The sequence below is a fragment of the Gymnoscopelus microlampas genome (genome assembly GCF_963454915.1).
Source record: "Gymnoscopelus microlampas genome assembly, chromosome: 12".
Taxonomy (NCBI): domain Eukaryota; kingdom Metazoa; phylum Chordata; class Actinopteri; order Myctophiformes; family Myctophidae; genus Gymnoscopelus; species Gymnoscopelus microlampas.
Genome location: NC_139949.1, coordinates 17,133,663 through 17,154,245, shown reverse-complemented (window position 1 = coordinate 17,154,245; position 20,583 = coordinate 17,133,663). Strand labels below are relative to the sequence as shown.

The window sequence follows — 20,583 nt, the reverse complement described above, 5'->3', positions numbered from 1 at the left end:
TTCAACACTCTCAGGGCTGAATTCACAAAGGTATTGTGCAGCTGTTGTAGCCGCTAAACCCGTGCAAATAAGATAAAACTGTCTAATTCTCAAAGCACCCGCCAAGGGGGAAATGCAACCCTAAATGTACTGCCAAGCGCCTCGGTGCTATTTCCATGCATTTAAAAGAGGTAATATGCAAACATTTGGCACAAGATTTGGCCATTTCTATGGAAATGAGCCTCACTGCAAATAAAGTCCAATTCACAAACACCAGCGTTAATAGCCACATAGACAGAGATATTAGCATCTTCAGAGAGCTGGTGGTAACTGAGGCACACTTATAAGGGATGTCATGCCCAGACCTTCCAGTGATCAAGGCAGCAGTGATTGCAGCCAGGTGAAGGTCTCGACATGCCAGGCGTACTTGTGAGCAGAGTTTTGACCCACTAAACGGGAATCTGTGTAACTTCTTTTTTTTTTGCATTGCATGCTTTGTTATGTGCATAGTATGTATATGTAATTATACAGCTTTCAGCTTGCAGTGTCCAAGCATCAAACTGCCTTTCAGCGCACCTGTGTAAGCATGTTCTGTGATGCAGCGAGTGTGCTCATGATGCTATTAATAGGTTATACTATTCAACAGCCAGGTCTATGAACACAGGATGCTGTCACTTTTTCATTTCTTCATTTTTGGTTTCTTCCTTTTCTTGAATGTAAAGCAACTTTGGGTACTTAAAATTCTGAGTAGAAGCCACGACAGTTATAATTACCCACACATTTCCAACAAATATACACTATATTCTCTACTACATACAACTAATTAATTTGATAAAATAAATGATGAATCCGACTATGTTTGTGGCTATATAAATGCACTAGGGATGTCCGATATTATCGGCCTCCCGATATTATCGGCCGATATTAGCATAAAAATTGATATCGGGAAAATATCGGTATCGGTTTTTGAAAAAAAAAAAAAATGTTTTTTTTTTTTTTTTTTTTTGCTTTATAAATAAGTTACAGGAGTTCTTACTGTATATGGTGTGTGTGATATGAAATTTGAGCTTACCCTAATCACAATAATCCCCGCATATATCGGTATCGGTTGATATCGGTATCGGTAATTAAGAGTTGGACAATATCGGTATATCGGTTATCGGTAAAAAAGCCAATATCGGACAACCCTAAAATGCACCATTTATCATTTTAAAGGTTATCAGGTGGGCAAAGGTCAGCAGAACTGGTACTCTGTGAGTACCAACACAATTCAAGCACTGTCGTCCATTGTACTTCATGAGTAGTCCATACAGACTGAACTTATTTTAACCTAAGACCTCTTCTAAAAATGTCTTCTAAATCCAAACAGTTTTCTGAAAACCTTTTCATGTCAAGGACTCCAAACATTATATGTATTATATTGGCCACAGACCCCCATCTGAAAATGTTTTCTTCCAGTGACCCCAAGGAGCAAAGATTTAAGTTAAACATTTTCGCTTAAAAAATATATATATATTCAAAGATTCGCAAAAATCAATTTTTCAAAAATAGCAGATCTACAAGCTCATAGCACGGCACGAAGTGAAGCGCTATGAGCTTGTATATTTGCTATTTTTTAATAGCCAACCAATGTGCTATATATATAGCTAAAATCGAAAATACACAGATGCTTTCCCGGTTTAAATGGGTTAAAGTAATGTTCGAGCACACACAGCACAGCCTGTCTGCTTAATCAGCGGGCGCAATCCATTCTTTGTGAATTCGCCCCTCAGATTTAAATTAGCCTGACACTCAACATTTTGCTGTGCACTATCTCAGTTTATGTTCTCATTCTCAACGCATGCTTTCAAATCCCCTGCATGATCTGTTTGATCGTTTTATATACAGTAAAAGGATCATTTCTTAGAAAGGGGTATTCAACATGTGCATTTAATCAACAGCCAATACGAGGCCATATAGAAAAATCAGTAAATCACAAAGCAGGCCATAAAATGTAGTTAATATGACTCCATTGTTAATCTAAATGTACTTCTTCAGCATTGTTTGAATCTATATATCTACACTCCCATCCCACAGGACCTGTGATAAAGTATCAGTGGTACTGTTCTGAACAGTGCCGTTCGGAACAATGTGAAATAGCAGTACATCATGATAAGCCTCCAGTAGAGAACTGCGACCATTACTGATAAGGGCTAAATTAGGCCAGGGGCCTCATTTATAAAATAACGCCCTTGTACATCAGGGTCTGTCTGAAACACTATTCCTCACGATGAACAACCCGACCATTTCTCAGCTCAACAAAGACGCAGAGAAAACACAATCAAAACCTCAGAAGATTAAGAAAAGCCCAGAATCATCTTTCTCCTGTCACAGCACTGGTTAAAGCAGAGAGAGGAGAATAATTAGGACCTCTGTCCCAGTCTAGCAAGTGAAGAAAGGAAGAGATAGGGGACAAGAAACGAGAAATCACCTCGAATCCACATAAACGCCATCTGTTTGTATAGCTGCCTTGTTATAGAGACACAAATTTGATTTAAAGGGTCTACACCATGAATTTTAACTTTTTCTTCATTTTTGTGTGTTTTTGGTCTCCCCCACCTCTCTTCTGTTCCAACAAATACCCGACTTCGAGCATGCAGGCTTTCATAGGCTATCTGTGGTTTTCATGTAAATTGGTCTGAAAACAGTCCGTCAGATTTGTTCCCCCACCCTACGTCACGTATGGGAACAATTCCTCCCGTTTTTCAGTTCTAACCAAAAAAAAAAAAATCCCCAATTTTTTTATAATTTTTTTCTTATTTGTTTTTTTTACTTTTTCCACACAGAACCAGGACATGACATGCATACAAACTGGCTCAATAGCGCCCCGTGCCAAACAGGACAATGTGGTATTGCAGGTGAAAGTGCTTTATAAGCCAGAGAGAAGTTAGTTGGAATGAGTATATCTGAGGCTTGATTTAGGCTCAAACCTTTTGAAAAACGTTTGAGGGACATAAACAATATGATATCAAATATTATTATTATTTTTTAAATTCATGGTGTAGCTCCTTTAAGAGAGCTGGAACCATGACAGAGTAGTTTATTTATTAATTTTTGTTGATAAAACTGATGATGGTTTCGATGTTTTAAATCGAAACCTAGTTCCTATGAGACTGTTTAGGTTGTTGAAGCAGCGATAGATTTGGACACTTTGGCGACATCTAGACTATGTTGGCATGTGATACCTTATGTATCAAAGGAGAGAACAGAGAGAAACAAAGAGGAAGGCTCCACGCGCTGTAATTGTTCCCCTGCGTCTGACAAATGAGTGACACACGCCCTCGTCTGACCATCTCTACTCCAAACCCTGAGTGTACTCTGTAATCACTGCCACTCAAACGAGCAAAGGCATCTGGATGGAGTAAAGTATCTGGGTGAGTAAATACATACTGAAACTGGATGGAGTAAATACAGTGCATGCTGTATCTGGATGAAGCAAAGAGGTATCTGGAGGGAGTATCTCCCTTGCTTCAAGATGACAATTACATCATGTACACAACATGAAATATGCATGCTTTACAGGCGGGATGTCAGTCTGGGTGGAGCAGTAGCTCATCGCTTCACATGAACGCCTCGCCTATAGATTAGAAGACCATCCCAAGGACAGTATGTTAGGAAGCACGCCCTGCTGGGTACTGATCAGCTGGAAGTTAACGCAAGCTTGCCGTATTAGGACGTGACAGCAGATTGATATAGATATTTGGACTACACAGACACATACGGAGACCACATGTTCATCCATTAGTGTGGAACTATTGTGATAATTCTTTCAACATCTAAATTAAAGAGGCTTCCGTTTGTGAAAGTGTCACTATTTTGTCAACCAAGTACTTAAATCAGCAGATATCCTGTGAGAAAGTGTAATGAAATAAAATTGCATTATGATACCATATCCCGTACGTAATCTACGTGTATCATTCTATTAGTATTATTAATATGGTAAAAACACAATGAAATAAATATTTTGTCAAGTGCTTCCAGACGATTAAAGTGATAATGATGACAATCATTTAGCAAAGCAGCCTCCAGAAAAACACAGCTGTCAATCAATGTGTATAGCCCCAGGTGTGAGGTCTGTTTGGTGGTAGAACGGTGTCACAGGAAGCGGAAGAGAACTGGCCATTGTTGCTGAGTCACATAGCCAGTCCATTACTACTCCCAAAAGCACATGTATGCAGTAATGGTGTTAGCCTTTCAAATGCTGTCATTTCGTTTGACAAATTCTTACGGGGTCAAAGACTAATGTCATTTTCCGGGAGGCTATTATTTGTCTAGCCCATATCCTCTGTGATCACATCAACCAGACATCCACAAAAGCATTAAAAAAAAAGACGATCCGAGGGGCACGGGACTCTTATGAATGAAAGCGTGCAATGCCCGGGCACAATGGCTGGTCTCTTTGCAATACCAATGGTAGTCTGAATGGATGTCTACTTCTGACACTCAAATCTACTGCACATTCTGATAGAGCTACACATTTAATACACGAGGCTGCAACTAGAGATTCATTTCTTAGCAATTGTTCTATCGGTAACTTTTCCATTTAATCGAATATTAGCCTCTTAAACCCTATAATATACTTTGTCGCACAACGGTTTCGTGCAAGAATGGTTAAAATAGCTGATCTACAAGCTATTTTTACTTTTTTGACATTTTCGGGAACGTTTCGCCTATAACACCATGCCCCCCCAAAAAAAAGGATTGACTACTAATAGATTAAATTGGTTAGTTTGATTAACGCTCCCCTGTTGCGCCCCCGATACATTTTTGTGGACAATTCCACTGCATGACAACTTTAAGATACACAAAAATAAGTGCAGTCCTGCAGAAACGCACTAGTATGATGATCAGCGTGAAAGCTCTGTCATCAGTTTTTTTTCCCCCGGTGGCGTTAACTGCATTAAAAGCGAGGATCATGAACATTTGCCAGAGGCACAGGGCCAGCGGCGCTAAATCTGAAGGGTTCTACATGATTCCGTTTTTTTGACTGGTCTCACATTCATTGACCATGATGACAGGGCCCAGTGGGTTTCCAAACACTCTCATGTTGCTGGGAGATGAGCCAAATTCCAACACGCCCGGTCAGCTGCCGGTTGCTTCATATTATTTTGTGGTTAGCATTATGCTAACCACAAAATAGCATCAACCAGGTTTGTGTAACGCGACTTTTTGTAGGCTAACCCGGAAGTTACCTCCACCCCACTGCAGATTACCTGTCCTATGGAATCTCTGCACTGGTTTAAGAAAATAACATAAAATAATGTATTAAAGCCTTTTTTATGATTTGTGAGCCACGTGTTTTAAAACAAAATGGTAAAACAGCTTAAAAACTGAGATATCAATAGGTAAAGATTGGAAAAAATAATTGGAAATCTAGCGCGAGAACCCATTGCTTTTGGGTTTTAGGACATCAGCGAACATAATTTCATATGGGCTGGAATTCTGCTATTGTTATTCCCAACACAGCATCTATAGGCTAATAGGAAATGCTCAACTAAAGTTTATTTTTCTGCAGCCTTGTCAGTTCATCTCGAGACCCACTTACAGTATGGATCCCAGTTTACAAGTTGAGAAACACTGGCGTAGATCATTGGTTCTCAAGGTGTGGTCCAGGGACCCCCAGGGGTCCTTGAGGGGGTCTCCAACTAAATGGACACTTGGGGGTCGAATATTCCAAGAGTGTACAAATGGAACCAAAATGGACCCGATTTGACCACCCCAGCATCCATATTCTGGAGGGAACAACAGCCCAAAATAGCCAATCTGCAAGCTCACAACGCATTGCGACGCATTGTGAGCATGTAGATCGGCTATTTTTGGTGAAGAGATTTGGTGTAGGTGAAAAAAGCGGTCCAAGTACAGAACCAACTCAGGTCCAGTTTACTAAGTATAGGATTTAAGTGGTTAAATTAACACTGAGGAATGTCGATTGCAGTCCAAGGGATTACATATTTGTTGTCATTTCAAATGGGGGTCCATGGCCTACTAATGCACATCAAACTGGGGGTCCTTGAAATTAAAACATTGAGAAACACTAGTGTAGATTAAGGGGACTAGTAGCTAGCATATCATCAGGCTAACGGGAGAACATGCAGCCTCTGTTGGGCTGTGTCAACATGCCAAGAGGAGACTGGGGTTTAGACATGCGTTTCCTGACTGCCCTGTCTGCCTTCCTCCTAGCTATGCTCTCTCTCAGCATACGGCCTCCAGTCCAAACGGCTCATTATTTCAAGGGGGAGAAATAAAGGGCTTCATTCCAGAATCTTGCACATCTATTTTGGTCATGGAAAAGGTACCTGGTGTTTATCGTTAAAAAAATTAAATGCCCTATTAATTAGGAAATAGTTGATCCTCTCAAATTTTGCTCTTTGTACATGCTCTTTGTAACAAGTGGTAGCCTAGTTAATGACTTACAGTAAATGAGCTTAGAGCAGAACAGCTCAAGAATAAATAGAGAAAATAGAAGAAAAGTACTAGAAATACAAGAGGGCTTTCAAGTGGCAAAGAAAAGATCTCCCATTTCAAGTTTGGCATTGTGAAAGTTTGAGAGTTGATGCCTGGAACCACTTCCAATCCCAACAGTTATAAACTAAAGGAAACAAGATTGAAACTGCTTGTAATACTTACGTTTATTACGGCAATCTTTGCTAGCAGTTTCCTGCAGCCCAAAGTCAGATAAGATACATGGCAGATAGAAATTGAGTTTTTCCCAAAGATAAATGTATTAGATGTGGGTGACACATCTTGACAATTTCCTAAACAAAGGATTCTTTCTGAGTACCACATTAGTTCCAGAAGCAAGTCCATCACTCAAATCCACAACTACTAAATCTCCTAAAAAACACATTTATCACATAGCTCATATTCACAGCATTCACTTATTATCTGCTGTATCAAAGTACATATATCTTCCTTTCAGCGTTTTTCTAAGTGATAGCACATGTTACAAGAAATTGTTCCCAGACCAAAGTGCATTGCACTGATGTAGATGAGGTTTACTGCACAAATGCAATAGCTTGTTGTGCACTAGCACCAAATGGGCACATTTTTCACTGCAAAGCACTCACAACAGGCAGCCCCCTGTGCTCGCAGCAAGGAATTGTACAGCATATATACGCCCCCGTCTTTTATGAAGCTTTGTTACTACATTACTGCACATGGAAAATATGTGACAGAGCTGTTTGATTCTGGAGGGCAAAGCACAGCAGCAATATATTTGGATTTTATATAACTTTACAGCACTTCAAGGTCTGCGTTCACAATAGGGCTAGGGTAACTATTTATATATATTTTTTGTGATTATTCTATTGATAAATGTTTTGATTCATTGAATAATTGAGACACACACGTAACAACAAACCTTCTCAAAATGAATCAATACCACACATAGAATGAGATTGAGCTGACAGTTACATTTGTTTCTCTAAGTAAGATATTCAATTAATCAATCAGTCAGATTTAGATGCAAACTGATGCAAACTGCTAGCCTAGCCGCTTAGCATAGTGCTACTGAAGCAGCTTTGCCAAGACTCCGTCTGAACAGCACAGCTGAAATGTTATGTTGTATTAATTTTCATTTACAAACGGCTAGGTGTGCTGTCATGCTCATTTAAGCACGGCTGGAGAGCCCATTTCAACAAACCAGATTGCTTGGTCGGAACTACCTGTTGTATGATAATAATTATTATCATAAATAGTATTATAATTAGTTTGGTTATTTGGTTATTATGGTTATTATGTTGCACCCCTATTCAAAACATATTGGAGAAGCTAAGGCTGGGCTGGTGTGCAGAGACACGTGTACAGCATGGAAACAGTGCTTGGTGGCATGGAAATCAAATTAAAAAGCCACTAGAATGACCCCTTTTCCCTCTCCGTCGCATTGCGACGTGTTGTGAGCTTGTAGATCTACTATTTTTCTGCCAAAGTGTTCCCTAGAATACGGATGCTGGGTTAGCCGTGATGACAAAACACAGACAACATGTCATGGTGATTTATGGTATGATTAAAGACGTTAATTGATTTATCGTTTCTTCATTTCCAGCTTGCTGATTAGTTCTCAGAAAGACTTGCACAACGGCTAGACAGCAGTGGTGGAAACTAACATACATCAAGTACTGTACTTGAGTACAAATTTGAAATACTTGTACTTAACTTGAGTAATTCCATTTTTCAATACTTTATACTTATATTTCACTACATCTCAGAGGCAGCTGTTGTACTTTTCACTCCACTACATTTAATTGACAGCTATATTACAATGTTACAATAATATTACAAAACATATAAACCACATACGTCCTATTTTATACTTAGGCTATTTGAGAATAGCTGATCTACAAGAGCGCCAATTTTTTTAAATGTATTTTACAAATGTTGAAAAAGTTTAGTTCTTTAACTTTGGTTCTGAAAGTATATTTCGATGACAATACTTTTGTACTTTTACTCAAGACACATTTTTAATACAGGACGTTTACTTGGAGTACTTCTTCCACCACTGTTAGACAGTGGGATATTGTCCCTGCCCCTTTCCATGCCAGAAGAGGTCTCTGGAGGTTAACACAGTTATATTAACTTGTAGCATTGACTCTCAGGACATGTGTAATGCAAGACAAACAGCATATCAATAATTAGAGAGAAGTAAACACATCAACAACATCCAAATACAGGTCCAGTTCACAAGACTTGTATTTGATGTGGCAGAGTTAATGCTATGGCATTGTTTTTATCACCTTCATCAACAGGTAAACACTTTAATCCAAGGAGGAAGGGGAGGCGTTACCGGGCTTGCTAATATGACAAAACCACTACTTTTAAAAGCCGAAGGAATGCGAGTTAGCGTCAGGGCTATGGTTATCTAATGATAACGTCTCCATCTTTGTGTTGCTTTGTTGCCAAGCACCGCTTAGCTGCTCAATTGAAATACCTGGTCTAGAGTTTGGTTTGCCTCACCCAGTTGGAAGTGAAGTGCACACAGCATGAAAAATAGTTGTGTGAGAAGAGAGAGAAAGAGAGGGGGGGTGGCTGCAGACTATAGAATGATGCCATACACAAGCTTTCTAAATGAATCAGCTCCAGCCTGTGGCCAGTGATCGAACAAGAATCCATTGTAGTCTGATGTTTACACAGGCCGACCACCTGGACAGGACATGATGAATACTGTAAGATTTCCCGTCCTGCTTTGAAGTTGTTTAGGACGGAGCCACGACCGATACCAGTTTTGGGTCTGATGCCGATTGATCTGCCAATTGATCTGATTTTGGAGACTCAGTCCACAGTTTGACAGATATTTTGTCAAAAAAGTGCCAAATAAATTCTAATAAATTTGAAATACTTAGATGATAATGTTTTTCAACAATAGACAATCTACAAGTTCACAACATGTCACAACGTGTCATGTTGTTGGCTTGTAGATCTGCTGTTTTTGCTACTTTTTGACAAATCAGCTGTATGGACAAATCAGCTGTATATAGCCATTATTTAAACAAGTTAAATAATGGCTGATATATCGGCCAGACTGATGTATCTGTCTGGCTCTAGTTTAGGTGTGAGCGGTGACAGAGCGGTTCATTTAATTTCATTCGCAGCCAGTCTTTCATTAATTTCTGTCATAGGGAGCAGCATATTAGAAGATGACATACAGTGATAAAGGGAGGATATGCGTGAGAGAATGAGAGAATGAGAGAGAGAGAGAGAGAGAGAGAGAGAGGTGTGTGCGTCAAAAAGATGAGAGGAAAAGGAGACCAGAGGGAGGGAGACAAAGGAAGATACATGTGGTTGGGTGGGAGTTAGTGCAAGGCTGGATGATTCAGATATCACTAACCAACCTTTTGCTGTCAGGGCTCCAAGGCTCTGGAACAACTTTGCTGAAGAATCCAGCCTTACACAAAACTGAGTGTTCTCTTGCAAATCACTTCTTAAACATTCCTTTAGTATCTTGCAGTTTCCTTTTATTTTAGTTGGTTAGCTCTTTTACTCTGTTACAGTAAGGCTACTCCTGATTGTTGGTTGCTCTTTTTCCTCTCCGTCTTAATTAGTTAGTATATTGTATTTTATTTTATTTTATTATATTTTAGTTTCTGTCTTAATGATGCGTAGCTTATGAGCTAGTTCAGGCAGATAATCTCGAGAGGTCTCACACATGTGAATTACTATGTGGGTGTACACAGATGTTGAAGCTGACTGTGTATGATTCTCTGTTTAGTTCAGGGAACTTAGATTCTTCTTCTATATGTGACAGGTATTTTGTATGGACACTCTATGTCTGTGGTTATGTGGGTTTGTATTATATATATATATACACTAGTATGTTCCTGATGGCCATATAGGAACAAAAGCTTCTGACGCAAACTACATGTGTCTGATCTGTGATCGGTTCCATTGAGTCCCCGGGTGTCTCCATTCACAAACTGATGTGAGCTCTGTCTACTATCCCCTAATATATACATGCATTTGTACGCATAGTTCAGTACACCTGGCAAAGGCCAGAGAGGCTGAAAAAAAAATTGTTTTACCGCTCTGTTAATACATTATTTTGGAAGCATTAAGACGGTGTGCGGACCTTCTTCTTTTTCTTTACGGTGTATACAGATGTGTCATAGATGTGTCATACACAGACATGGCAATCAGCTGACCAATTTGGCAGGTTATTTAAACACACCTCAGTCACTGGTTCTTCCTCCTGCTGTCTGTGTCCCTGGACTGTTGGTATGCGCCCGTTAACCCGTTTGCTACCACCGCAATCCCAGCGCCACCAGTGGGCTCTGCAAATAGTTCTATTCCTCCATGGGGGGGTTGCTATTGTATATTTATCTCCCTGCTCTTAATGGTTAATGATGGTTGTCTAACTGTGCTAAGCAGGGAGACAAATTTAGCAGAGCCTGAGCGCCAAGATAAAATATAAAATTCACACTTGTATTTACATTCTATAAATAAAATATTGGTTTCGATCTATTCGTGAGTTATCTGACAGAACTTGTAAAAGCTGCAAGCTAGAAAAACGCTCACAGTCTGTTGATTTCAAGTGCAAACCGAGTTAGCTGCAGCTCATCATGGATTATATGGACCTAAGATCCTCAGGCAAGGCTCTGTTGGTCGCTCCTACAGCAAACCTTATTACCCGGGGTGAGCGGGCTTTTTCGATCCGGACCCCAGGGCTCTGGAACGCCCTCCCCGAGAAGCTGAGGCTGGCACAATCGGTGCTTTCTTTTAAATCTCTCCTGAAAACACAATTGTATGCTAAATGTTTTTCTTAAGTCTATTTGCTTTAACTGGCACTTTTAATTCTATTGCTGTATATTGTTGTTGTTTCATGTTGTCACTATTGCTTGGTTGTTTTTATTACTTGTTTTGACATGTCTGTAAAGCACTTTGGAACATTGTTTAGAAAAGCGCTATACAAATAAATTCATTATCCTTATCATTATCATTATGTGCTTGTTTGTTTATTTATAAGTGCTTAATAAACAAACAGGCACATAATTCATGATGAGCTGAAGCTAACTCGGTTTTTAAAAGTGCTATAACACTAAAGAATATTACTGTTCTTACTATTCTGGTCAGGTTTGTGATTATGATATCGAAAGGTCAAGTCCTTAAAATCCCAATCAAGGAACAGACCTTTGGATCACAGGGGCTCGCCTCAAAATACAAATTAAAAAAACATGTTGAGGTCACTAATCTTACAAAGTTACAACAACATAGCATGAAACATAATGGTGACACCATGTTTACAACATCCCCCAAAGAATCTCTCTCCCAGTCAGCAATACAACAGCCATAAGGCCATAAGGCTCATACCTTAATGCCAAACCTAACAAAAGATAACAGAAGATAACAGCAGATAAGAGATCGGCCTGTATTCAATCGAACTGGGCTTATCGTCATCTCCCTCACCGTTGAGAGCCCACCCACAGCCTAGCAGGAAGCAGCTGAATCTGTTTCAAAAATGCCTCTGGGCTGATAGCTTCTCCATGAAGTCACTGGATCTTTTCACCACTGTGGCATCTTTGTTGATAATGACACACTTTCCACGTGGTACAGTTTTTGTACCGAGAAACGGAATCTCCAACCGCAAGTTCAACTCCTTCTGATGAAGTGGTCCATACACAATCCTAGGCTTGGGCGATCCTTTCTATTTTCATACCGTGAGTCCTGGCCATTACAAATCACTGATACACCATAAAGTCGCCTGGGGCAGCAAGAGTAGGTGGGATGGGGATGTCATATACAGTAAAGATTTACCATGCACAAATGTTAGAGGAATTACGATAATGGGAGTTGTGGAAGGGATTGCATGTGTCTTGGTTTTAAGATGGAGAGTTGTACGTTTGCTGGGTGCGACGCAGCATCACGTTCCGTTTAACAATTTGACAATATTAAATGATCTAATCTCCGATATCACAATCTTAATCATATCCATACATCAACTACTCTTTATGGGGTGCAGAGCAATGTCTTGGTGAGCAGGCATATGAAGAACGGAGATGCCTAGTGTCTCCACGGAGCTACACAAGCCAAAATGCCACTCCAACAGAAACATCTCTAAATGCACAGTACGGTGACAGAGAAAGGTGCTAAGTCTCAAAACTGCAGTAAATTATAAGGGAAATGGCTAATCTCTAGCACGCTACTTGGCAGCTTTTCCAGCCTTAAATGAATGTAATGGAATAAGCGTTGGAATAGAGTTTGTGTCTCTTGTGTTAACACTGTATTCACAACCTCGCAAATCCTGGACACATCAATATTATTCAGTAACCAACGTGCTGTATTCCATTACACTGGCACAGACTATTCAGTTATCCCGATCAATTAAAAGCAGCAAATGGATCAAAGTGATCCAATTAGAGTGGTCAGTGAGCTGCCACCAAATTGAGTTTACGCTCCCAGAAAGAGGTTGTTCTCAGGGGTAATATGAAGCGACTTTTGCCTAGAGAGATTGCATTGGGGGGAAAAAGAAACAGGAAGTGGTACTAGGACACTGATGAGATTCCCTCCTTGTGCAACGAGTGCCCAGTCTGACGTTGAAGCTTGATTCAGACATTTCTGTGGTCATCAGAGAGAGAGAGAGAGAGAGAGAGAGAGAGATCCACATTCATTACTCTTCTCTATTAACTCTGTCGGGGCATTTGCTGGCTCTGCTCGCACACACTATAATTATCCGTGGGAGGAACGAGGAGGGCTTGGTCACAAGCGCTGGGCCTCCAAGTTGACTTCAGATTTTGAGCTCACACACACACACACACACACACACACACACACACACACACACACACACACACACACACACCCCCCAACAAAACTCACCTGCAAGTCAAAGAACTTGCTGTAGCGTCTGAAAATGATCTCGGTGCTGCCATCGCTCCAACACACTTTGATGATGTAAACCTGAAACACAAAGACAAAAATAGAAGTTAACATTTTATCTGCCGCACCACCATAATTGTCAAGAATCCGATAATCAAACTCCCAGGGGACCTCAGTCCTGACTCACAGTCACTCTAATTAACAGTGGCGTGACTTGGATTGGCCGTGGCATGGGAACGCACGCAGAAGGAGCATATGTCTGACAAAATCAGGTGGTTGTCACAGACAAGACAGTCATCTGCATTATCATCATCAAGTCATCCGCTTCCAGGAATACCCCAGGGATGTCTATGATTTCACTTCCCACTCCATGTAGGCCTACATCATCACTTCACGTAACACAGGAAATCACCAAGCCAAGGGAGCTGATGTCATCAGTTTCATCACTTCTTTAGAAACAATAATAAAGGGCTGACGCAACAGCTAATGATTATCTGTTGCACCCCTATATTATCGTTTGACTAATGACATTTAAATCAATTTACATTTTTATTTGTTATAATTGATCATTTATAATCATCCCTATTTTGGGCATGTCAATATGTCAAAAAAAAAGCTTACGTTGTTCATCGACATTGATATATAAGAAAACGTAAATAATAAAACCCACTTCTCACTTATTCGATTAATCAAAAAAGTAATCGACAGAATAGTCGTTAGAATAATCCATAGTTGCATACCTTCAATAATATGCCTTCTATATAGTAAAAAGATATATGAGTAACGTATTTGTGTAACCTTCCAACAATAATAATAAAAATAATAATAATAAAAACTAAATTAGATCGTCACACTAAAATAATTATCAACAAACACAACCAAGACCAGGCAACAAGAAGTCCAACGTGCTTCAGCCAGTAGAAGGTAGAAGGGCTTGTCGGTGCTCAACAGGGACAACTTGCATCAGAAAACATAATAATGCCTGGGCACTTCAGGAGAGAGTCCGAGAGACTACCCAAATAAAATATACTGGCGCACTCGACTGGTTTGCACGTGTTTTATTGTTTTGCGGGGGGCAACCAAGACCGGCTTTGTGAAATGTACAGCACTAACGGAAGTTACACGTCGGTAGTTTTATATGTAGGCTCTGTGTGACTGTCCACCAGCCCCTCCTCCACACCAGCTACGGATCAAAGACTTTAATTAAGGAGTCAATAAGCAAGCATCTATGATACTGTCGTCATCTCGCCTAATCATCACAGTCTGTTGGCCAGGCTTCAACTCCAACAAACACTTGGCTTTTTTCCCCTAAAGGAGGAGATGAGGAGAGGCAGGGAGGTGATCGGAAACTCCCTGGTGGGTAGCTGTGTCTGGATGAATGCTTCTGTTGGCCTGGATCCCAGACCTTCTCTGGCCTCTCTCTCTCTCTCTCTGTCTGTCTGTCTCTCTATCTCTCTCTCTCAGTGTCAGGGCTCTTGAAGTTAAATCTGGCCATGAGCTCGTCCACTGTAGGCTAATGCCCAATGTATGCTCCGTCATATAATGGTGTCGCATGCTGAAAACAGCCGATCTACAAGCTCACAGCGTATCGCATATGTGATGCATTGTGAGCTTGTAGATCGGCTATTTTCTGTCTAATTTCGCTCCAAAGCCGGGTCTCAGACCAACACCAAGGCTTAGTCAAATAAATAGGACAATGATTATTATATTATTCTACCTATTGTATTGTCTTGTCTAGTTTACTATAAAAGTTAGTGTATAATGATTAATGAATGCATGTTCTACAATGCACTGTTGCATTATATGCAATTCCTGTCCATGTACATTTTCAGCATTATTAGGAATTGCTTGGCTTCAATTCTTGCACTCAAGTGACAAAACAGTCCTTGTATGAACTGAGTTCTGAGTTTATAATAGCTATCCAAAAAAAAAAGTCTTAATCCTCAGAGGACTGTGCTTGTACTGGGCAACTCCTGGGTGCTTGTTCTGGGCAACTCCAGGGTTTCTTTTGTTTGTTTGTTTGTTTATTAGCACATAAAAAATGTTAATTACAGGTGGGGGAAAAAAAGAATACAAGTTAGAAGCCCAAAAGGATTTATGAAAAGAACCTCCCTTCAGGGTATGAATGTGAATGTAAATTAGGTCATTGTTGAGAAACAAAGATTTATTATTTGTTCCATTATAAAACAATGGTTACAAAGGCTCTTGGGAGAGTGTTTAGAAGGGTTTTAAGATCTGCCCTCATGTGTGTATGCAAGTGCACTGTATAATCCAGACAGACTATGGAACTCTGAAAGTGGGAAAATCTACCTTTACAGACTCATTTATACTTGAATAGTTAAAATCTCCGGATTGTACGGTGGAGAGAGGACCATAGGGATAAAGTCCAACGCGGACTGAACCAGTAAACACAGGGACAGATGGAGGAGACATGGGACCCCTAGAACCCTCTGTCCTTCAACAAACACTCACAGCATTGAGGTCTGTTGACCAGCACACCCACCCCGTCATCATGTTGCACACACATACATGGATGTAAGGAGGGACACACGCCATGCATGGACCTTCACAGATTGCGAAGGCAATGAAAGCCAACTCTTACACCTGCTATGCCTTTGGCAGCGGCCCTCGCTGCTTCCTACACGCAATGATGTCATGTTTGCTGCTTAAAATTAACTTCCATCTGAGCTTCGCAGGCAAAAAAAAAATCACCCACACTTTCCTCCTACTGTTTTACCACTCGCCAAGGATGAATAGCTCTCTACTGTTTTTCAGTTGCGTGAAAAAGTGCCTTTTAATCGACTCCCGTTATTCTTGAATCCCTCACATGCCCTGCATACTGTATCCAACAGGGAAGGGCTGTTGTAATTTGGTGGGAAAAACACCCTTCCATCGGCCTCAAGCCACATTTTTCTTTATCTCCTTTTTCTTTCCTCTCCCCCTGCAATGAAGGTACTAATTCAAAACAGAAGCCCTGAGGTGGCAGAGATTGTGTCAAAGAAGACATTGTGGTGGTAATGGGCCGATTGCGGCATTATCATCTAATGGCACTCCATACCGCATTAGCCAGTGTGCCTTTATCCAACCAGTCAGAAGCACTTCAGAAGCTGTGTTAACTCCAGACAGAGGGTTGGTTCAAAGTGCAATTTAGAGAGATAATGGGAGGAAAAAAAGCCTTTCTTCTTGCACAAAGTCAATTCATGATGAGAAAAGTAATGAATAAACTTAATCTGTTCCCTCAGGGTACCTTGAGGGGGTACTAAATGGACCCTTACAGGTCTGTGGGCTAACTCTGAATGTTATGGGGTTCCTTGAAATTAATACCACTGTTTTGTTTTCTTATTCTGTTTTGTATTCTGTATTTCTATTCATTGTGTTGTGCTTTTATTGTGATATGGATCTCCCCTGAGTCTGAATTTAAGATTCAATTGTATTGAATATATATGCTGTCCCCTGTGGTACATGCCACGTGCAGTCTGAAAATAAAACGGCAAGCTATTCCCTGTGCAAATACTTCTCCAAGGCTTTGTGTACACACTACATGAAAATGACCTCAGACAGAAACTGTCCCATGTGGAGAACTTCCTGGACAACAATGTCCTAGGCCTAACTTATATCTGTATAAGCTAATCAGCCTGTTCCCAGGTGGGTTCTGGCCTGGGTACAAACTCACAGGTTATTGGGTACCAGTGGTGGAAAGTAACTAAATACATTTACTCAAGTACACTTTTACTTCTACTCCACTACATTTCAGAGGTAAATATTGTACTTTTACCTCCACTACAATAATTTGAAAACTTTAGTTACTAGTTACTTTGTAGAATTTGATTATTATTACAAAACATTCAATAACCACTTTAGCCTTATATATACTTCAGCTATTTGAAAATAGTCGATCTACAAGCTCACAACCCGTCGCATCTGCAATTTTCAAAAGATGTGTATACATATTGAACTTGTGAAATGGGACATTCAGCAAAATGAGTACTTTTACTTTTGGTACTTTAAGTACATTTTGATACCAATACTTTTATACTTTTACTCAAGTAAATGTTTAATTCCGGACATTTACTTGTAACAGAGTATTTCTACTTTGCAGTATTGATACTTTTACTTACGTAAAAAAAAAATACTTTTCCCACCACTGTTGGAAACTAACCATAGGACCACAAGGACTGGGACTGGTGGACCGACAACTGGACTGACTGAACATTTTAACAGAAAAAGACAGTAGCTATAGAAGCATGGTTTGCCCACTTAAAAGTGAACTTTGAGTTTTAGTCATATAGATATATATGTTGCATGCTCTTATTTCTTAATTCAATAAGGATTTACAGTTTTCGATTTTAAATAAGTCTGAAGTCATTTTTCATTGTTATGGGCAGTGGTCTAAAGTAACTAAGTACCTCTACTCAAGTACTGTACTTAAGTACAGTTTTGAGTTATTTTTTACTTTACTGGAGTATTTCCAATTGTCAATACTCCACTACATCTCAGAGGCAAATATTGTACTTTTTACTCCACAACAATTATTTGACAACTTTAGTTATGTTGTAACTTTGATTATTATAACATAACATAACCTAGTCTACATTAACCACTTCAGCCCTACATACATACATTTTATACTTTGAAAACTTGTGAAATGGGACATTTTACATGAGTACTTTCTGTTTTTGGTACTGTAAGTACATTTTGATTACCAATAATTGTGTACTTTTACTCAAGTAGATTTAAAATTCCGGACTCTTACTTGTAACAGAGTATTTCTACATAGCAATATTGATACTTTTACTTAAGTAAAAAAATGTTAGGACTTTTTCCACCACTACATGTGGCTGCCTAACGTTACTGTACTAAAGAGTGAATGGAGGTTTTTCAGCTGTATTGCAAAAGGCTGTAACTTGATACTCCCTTTGTTTTTACCCGGGTCACTCAGCACACCAATAAAGAAACAGAACACACAGTAAGTTCTATGGGTAAAACACAACCACAGCTCCGTTGCTATGTCTTGAAAAAATAAAATAAAATCACAGTTTCGATCACCAGAATCATACTTGATTTAATAGCAGAGTGGTCATGCCGAAAACGGACAGATCTGCAAGCCCGCGACGATGCAACGCCTTGTGGGTAGTGTTGCCAGATCCAGTGTGTGAGAGAGAAATAAGCAACCAGGTCTATGAAAACAAGCCGAAAAGAAGCAACTAGATAGGCCTCGTGAGCACTTTAAACAAACCTATATACATTGTCTATTTGAAAATAACCGATCCACAAGCTCACAACTACTATTTTCAAAAAAGTCTTGAAATAAAATGTGGAATATTTGGAAGATTTCTGAGACATTTCAACAACACAAATCTGGTAGGGGCTCCCTGGCACAAAACATTTTAGGGACAAAACCACTCGTTTAAATAATAATAAAACAAATGTGTAAACAAGCTCAAATATCTAGTACACATTAGAAACAAGCCCAAATAAACAATTACACTTTAGAAACAAGCCCAAATAAGCAACTACACTTTAGAAACCACCCCAAATAAGCAATTACACTTTAGAAACAAGCCCAAATAAGCAACTACACTTTATAAACAAGCCCAAATAAGCAACTACACTTTAGAAACAAGCCCAAATAAGCAACTACACTTTAGAAACAAGCCCAAATAAGCAACTACACTTTAGAAACCACCCCAAATAAGCAATTACACTTTAGAAACAAGCCCAAATAAGCAACTACACTTTAGAAACAAGCCCAAATAAGCAACTACAATTTATAAACAAGCCCAAATAAGCAACTACACTTTATAAACAAGCCCAAATAAGCAACTATACTTTAGAAACAAGCCCAAATAAGCAACTACACCTTAGAAACAAGCCCAAATAAGCAACTACACTTTAGAAACAAGCCCAAATAAGCAACTACACTTTAGAAACAAGCCCAAATAAGCAATTACACTTTAGAAACAAGCCCAAATAAGCAACTATACTTTCAAAACAAGCCCAAATAAGCTTTAGAAACAAGCCCAAATAAGCAACTACACTTTATAAACAAGCCCAAATAAGCAACTACACTTTAGAAACAAGCCCAAAACTAATATTTACAAGCAACATTACAGAAAAACAAGCGACATGGCAACACTGCTTGAGGGTGCCCGTAGAGCGGGGTCGGCGCTACAAGTACTTTCTCCGCGCGACACCGTCTTGACGACGAAGTTTATGGTATAAATCAGAGGCGACGTGTTGTGTGTCGTGTTGTGTTGACTCACGTAGTGTTTGTTGGGGTTCCTGCGCTTCTGGACGTCCTGCACGGTGACATCTTGCACGGTCCTCCGTGGCATGATGATGATGATGGTGATGCCCTGATGATCCTCCTGTGAGATCTCCTCCGACCCCGGGTCAAAAACACTCCCTAAAACAAAGTCCCTGCTTATGGCTGGCTGGGTGGGTGGGTTTATTGTAGATGCAAAGCGATCAAACCCGATAACGGAGAAGAAAGTTTACACACACACGACCACCGTCCGCTTTGTCATCCGTGGACTTCTTGATCAACGCAACCACCGCTGGCCCGATGTTGTGTGTGCGTGTGTGTGCGTGTGTCAGATTTCCTGTCCCACATCCAGTGGGTCGGTTCGGTTGGGGTTACTGTTCCTGCTCCTCCGGCCCACTGCTCCTGACGGCTCCTCTCCGCTGCTCCGCTAAACCCGAACAAAACTCCCAGCCTATCCTAGATCACCTACTCCCACTTTAGCCGACTGGGACGGTTCCACGTGTTGCCAGGTTCTGCGAGAGAAACGGGCCCCAAAAGAAGCAACTATATATAGGCCACATGCATGAGCACTTTAAATCAGTGGTTTTCAACCTTTTTCATGCCAAGGACCTGCCAAGGATGAGAAATTTGGCCGTGGACCCCATCTGAATTTATTTTTGTGCCAGGGCCCAGGGGACACCCAGAAGCAAAGCAAAAATTTGCTGAAATATTTATATATTCAAAGATATGCGCAGATTTTCAAGATTTTTCAAAAATAGCAGATCTACAAGCTCATTATCTGCTATTTTTGAATAGCCAGAGCTAAGCCATTCAAAACTATAACAGCTATGTTAACTAATTTCGCTGGGGACCCCCTGGTACCCTCTCAGGGACCACTGGTGGTCACCGGACCACTGCTTTAAATGCATTCATTCATTGGCTATTTGAAAATAGCCGGTCTACACTTGTAGATCTGCTATTTTCAAAGAAAGATCGTGGGATGTTGCAGAGGTGGG

General features: G+C 40.1%; 1 protein-coding gene across 2 annotated transcripts in view; it reads right to left on the bottom strand.

The window, feature by feature from the left end:
* Positions 1-19,975, bottom strand: part of sh3pxd2b (SH3 and PX domains 2B) — an 82,020-nt gene extending 62,045 nt beyond the window's left edge. For both annotated transcript variants that reach the window (XM_084075148.1, XM_084075149.1), the window contains exons 1-2: positions 19,587-19,975; positions 13,324-13,404 (exon numbers count right to left, since the gene is read on the bottom strand). In XM_084075148.1, the coding sequence (XP_083931274.1) occupies positions 13,324-13,404; positions 19,587-19,658 (153 nt within the window). In that variant the 5' untranslated portion in view covers positions 19,659-19,975. The remainder of the gene's footprint in view (positions 1-13,323; positions 13,405-19,586) is intronic.
* Between the last annotated feature and the right edge of the window lie 608 nt (positions 19,976-20,583).